This window comes from Sinocyclocheilus rhinocerous, unplaced genomic scaffold (assembly GCF_001515625.1).
Source record: "Sinocyclocheilus rhinocerous isolate Xijiao unplaced genomic scaffold, SAMN03320098_v1.1 scaffold72, whole genome shotgun sequence".
In the NCBI taxonomy this organism is placed as follows: Eukaryota; Metazoa; Chordata; class Actinopteri; order Cypriniformes; family Cyprinidae; genus Sinocyclocheilus; species Sinocyclocheilus rhinocerous.
The window spans coordinates 3,556,418-3,561,192 of NW_015628351.1; the positions used below are offsets into that span (position 1 = coordinate 3,556,418).

General features: G+C 36.6%; 1 protein-coding gene across 1 annotated transcript in view; it reads right to left on the bottom strand.

Moving 5' to 3' along the window:
* Positions 1–3,901, bottom strand: part of LOC107737588 (collagen alpha-1(XX) chain-like) — a 32,524-nt gene extending 28,623 nt beyond the window's left edge. The window contains exons 1-2 of the mRNA XM_016549140.1: positions 3,750–3,901; positions 2,661–2,782 (exon numbers count right to left, since the gene is read on the bottom strand). Coding sequence (XP_016404626.1) covers positions 2,661–2,757 — 97 coding nt within the window. The 5' untranslated portion in view covers positions 2,758–2,782; positions 3,750–3,901. The remainder of the gene's footprint in view (positions 1–2,660; positions 2,783–3,749) is intronic.
* Positions 3,902–4,775: the final 874 nt, after the last annotated feature.

The following is a 4,775-nucleotide window of genomic DNA, read 5'->3' on the forward strand; positions in this document are numbered from 1 at the left end:
TGTATATATTTTGAAAGCATTGAATCGCTATAGAAATCGCGATTCATTCGATTCTTAGCGTTTTAAATCGATTACTGTCCGAAATCGACGATTCACGATTCAAAAATCCATGTTTCAAGATCGATGCATTGCATCGTCAGGGTTTGTAATCGATGCATCAAGAAAACGAGTGAATCGTTACACCCCTATAAAATATGTATGTCTTGAAAGATCAAAGTCTTCCTCTAAAAGCATCTCAATGGCTTTTTTCCCCTCTAAAAAGTTTTAATATTAGAACGGGAAGTTTTTTATTCATTCCTGCTTTTCCTTCATCACTGTTCTCTTGTTCAACTCTGCCCTTGTCTTCAGCTTATCTGCATAATTTCCACATGTCAGCTTGTCACAATCCCCTCTTTCATGTTCCCAGCCCCGTCTTCCCCTCTCCCCAGCTGTCCGTGAGTGCTCAAAGCCGGCCCTGTAATGCCCTGCAGGGTAACAGGGGGTTGAGGACCACAGGAAATCTGCTTTTCGGTGGGGTTGAAGGTCAGCCTGAAGGGGCTGCATGCATGTAACGTCATAGCCCAGATGAGTATCACAATGAGGATGACCCCAAAAAACATGAAGATCTTTGTCCCCTCTTACTGTAGTGTCTTTAAGCTCCCGATTATGTTATTGGGAGAATAAAATTGGGGAAATGCTGAAATGCTGGGTTCATACACTGTACAAAAAAATGCTGGGTTTCATGTACTATAAATTTTTTTTATTAGGTATAAAAATGTGTTAACATCCAAATTAAGGGGTTTAATTCAAGGGGGAAAACCATTTTATTTTCTTTTTTATTATTATTGCTGTTATTATAAAAGCAGGGAATAGTGAAATGCTGGGTTTCACGTACTATAAAAATGTTTTATTAGGTCTAAATGATGCATTAAAATTAACAGATTTAATTCAAGTAAAAATATATATTATTATAATGTAATTTTATGAAATTGTAATATTGTTATTATTAATATAAAACCAGGTGAATGATGAAATGCTATGTTGCATGCATTTAAAAAAATGTGTTATCAGGTATAAAAATGTTTCATGTGGTACGTTTAATTCAAGTAAAGTTATTATTATTATTAATTTTATTTATGACAATTAACTGCATTCGATTACAGCAATAAAAGTACCTTTAAGGGTGAAATTCAGTAGAATTAGCTTCTTACAGTATCATTTTCACAGTGTGGCAACAAATAAATATCGATGGTCTGCATTAACTCGCAGTGGATCAGAGGCAAAAGGAAGCTTTCACACAGCAGCACCACCAACCCAGAAGTCAACAAATGTGCAGCCAACTGCTCAGACAAAAACAGTGTGGAAAACACACGCGCAGCATGTATCCTCTAGGGATGACAAGGATAACAAGAGGCCTAGAGAGGACACATAAATTATTCCAAGCATTTTTAAGGCAAATTTCTTTCCCAAATGTAGCAACGTCCACAAAACGCTATGTGCAGTTGTCTAGGGATTCCACAATGTTGCACAATGGCCTCAGGCAGTAAGTTTGCATTTTAGACTATTCTTTTCTGGTGTATTGCTAACCAAGAATTTCCTTCCCTTGGGGAAATATACAATTTAGACAGATTGAGGTGGGAAAAAAAAATCTGTATCATTTGACTAAAAAAAGGAGTTTAAAATGTTAGCGTTTCTGCACTGTTATAGGTTTTTCATTGTTGTGAAATTACAACACACTTTTCTAGCAAGTGGGTTGTAAATTTGGTCCCATTAGAAGGACTGTTAGGAATGCAGATGACATTTCACAAATAAAACAGAAGCTGTTTGTTTTTTCACAGTTTTTCAGATGCTATCATAGACAGAATAAAGGATCTGTAAATGCATTTACTGAAGTCTTATCTAAAAACAGTTATCTAAGGCAAATGTGATATATTATTGGTACCATATATTAGTACTATAGTACCAGCATTTACATTCAGAAAACTCAGTTATGATGAGATATAATTTAATTAACTGATTTAATGCTTAAAAGTATAATTTCTGTGCCACTAGGAAACTACCAGTAATATATAAACGAATATGGATACTTATATTTATTTTTCTGCGAACTGGATTATTATTAGGAACATTTTAATACTACAAAGCTGCACACTTCACCTTTAAATAAACATGAAAGGGAACGTAGTTCTGCACCAGAAGGGAGCTATATGTGGATTGCTATTTTTGTTTGCGTGCATGAATGCTACTTGACCCTTTATTTCATTTTGAAGTGGACCGGCATTGCATTTTGGTTAGAAAAAAGGACATCTAATTATGGAAGCACCAGCAATTATCCACGGCTCTCAAAGTCTGACCATATTCAAGGATGCAGAAACCCATGTGCAAAAATACAGAAACAAACATACAGTTAGGGCTTTACAAAAATTACTAGAGTAGATTTTACTTAGTTTATCCTTCTCTGCCAGTATTTAACTGTGCACAAACATTTTCTATGTTTACATTCATATTACATCTGATTACCTTACCAGATTACCTTTCGGTACAAAATAGTACCGAAATTTAATGCTGGCAATATTTCGGATATCCATAGTAACATAAAAAAAATTCTCAACGTCATCCAAAATATGGTGCATATCTAGTAAATGAGTGGCTTGAGTGAAAGGTAAAAGGCAATATATAACCTTGGGAATGGACTTCAGAAACCAGCATCAGGAGAACCGTCACCTGGATGAGTCTCGTTCGCTCTGAGAGGACAGAAGGAAAGCTGTGGGCCATCATAAACGTGCAGGTATCAATTAAAGACCTGTGGGAAAATTATCACTGTAAGCAGGGCAAAAATGAGCGTAACTTTCGTTCACTCCAAACAAACATCAAAGCAGAAGTGATCGTGATAAAAAATTAATATCAGTTATGGTTGTTGACACCATAAAGTTGTTTAACTGTTGTTTTCTGATGAAGCGACACAACAAGAGCATCCCAAACATTTTAATGTCACACAGCTTTAAATATACTCTCCTAATCAATGAGGGGGGAGTGAGAAAGACAGAAGAGAGAGATGGGACACTTAAAGAAAAGGCTGCACCAAACTGGTCATTACAGGCCCATTGAAGACTATTACAAGACGAGGGAGGGAAAGCTGAACACCTGTTATACATGTATAACCAGACATGTCTGCAAAATCAGAATGTAGTTTAGTAACTGACCCATTACAATCCTGCACATCAAAAATTAATGGAGAGAACAGAAAAATCTTCTCAGCAGTGTGTTGGTAAATATTATGTGTGAGAAGTGCAATTATTTGACACCTATTTTAATTGGACACCCTCCCTCCTCTCGCTTTGCGCCATAATAAGACGGCCTTTTCATGCATTGGCTTGTTGTACGGAATACAGCAGAAATAGATGATATCAGCAACTTTAAAGAGTTGATTCTGTTGTGATACCACACCTATAGTGAGCTGTCGAAAGTTATTACCGCTACACAAGCGCATTATGAAACCCCAAACTGAAGCAGCACGCAAAAATGAGATGAACTGCGTGTTACTAGGTGGTCAGACTTTACTGTCTTACTCACTAACTCAAACTTTACTTATATAGATATTTCTCAACTCAGTCACAAACGTAAAGGACTAGGAACAATTACAGCGAGTCAACGCGAATTAAAATATATAATTCAAAACAGCAACAGCTTCTGTTTCTGCAGCAATGAGAAACGCACACTTACATAATATATATAACTCAAATAAAGGTCTATTAGGCTAGTAAGTTTACCTGAAGCTGAAGTGTGTATCTGGCGCATTCCACACAGGTAAGGGATGTTAACACATTGAGTCCCGGTCACTCACTTCCCATTTGCTGCCGTTTATGTCTCTACTTTGGCTGGGTTAGGTGTGAAATCTGATACGGGTGCAGTGCCCTCCTCTAGTAATATAGAGGCGGGGAAAAGACAGTCAGGGTAGTATATCAGCTGTTCTGCAAGGCTCGAGAGAAGAGAAACTGCTGCATATAATGTTTTTGAGACACAGGTCCTACACAAAAAACTCACCTGCTTCTTTTATATAAATAAACAAATTTTACCAGAAATGTCCGAATAGCCTACAACGTGGCTGATTGCTTTAATTAGCATAAATTTAGCAGCCAGATTTAATGAGCCATGTCGGGGTAAAAACAAGTTATATGTCTTAAGATATAGTTTGAGGTAACAAGCAGAAAAGCGACTTAAAAAGAGACATAAAACCTGCATGGAACGTTTGCGTCAATGCGTATATGAGCAAAGGAAACATTGTATCAAATATTTAGATTAAAGCGTTCCAAAATACTTTTTTTTTTTTTAAATAAACGTTTGTTTTAAACTTTTTATTAAATGTCAGACGAGACTCACCGGCAAACAGACGCATACTATCAGCCTAAGTGAATTCATTACCGTCTTCTAAAACAGGTGTGCTCTCTCTTGATCCTCAGACTGCTGGAAAACTGAACTGGCCTTCTGACTTCGAAATTATTCCACTAAACAAACTCAATAACCTCAATCAGGTTCCTAAATTTACAGACTTCCCTGCATCTGCACGAAAACTCCACACAAATCTAATTGGGTTATAATGAAGTCCTGCCTCCCTCTCTAAGAGCTGATAGTTGAATGATGAAAATTAAGTATATTAAGCCTAGACGGTAAGTAAATAGACTACACACCATTCACAAAGTTGCCCTGTATAAAGGGAAAAGGGAAGGAATACATGGTAGAAGAAAACTAAGTTCATTAATTTTATTAAAAAACAAACAAACAAGTAGTTCACTTAC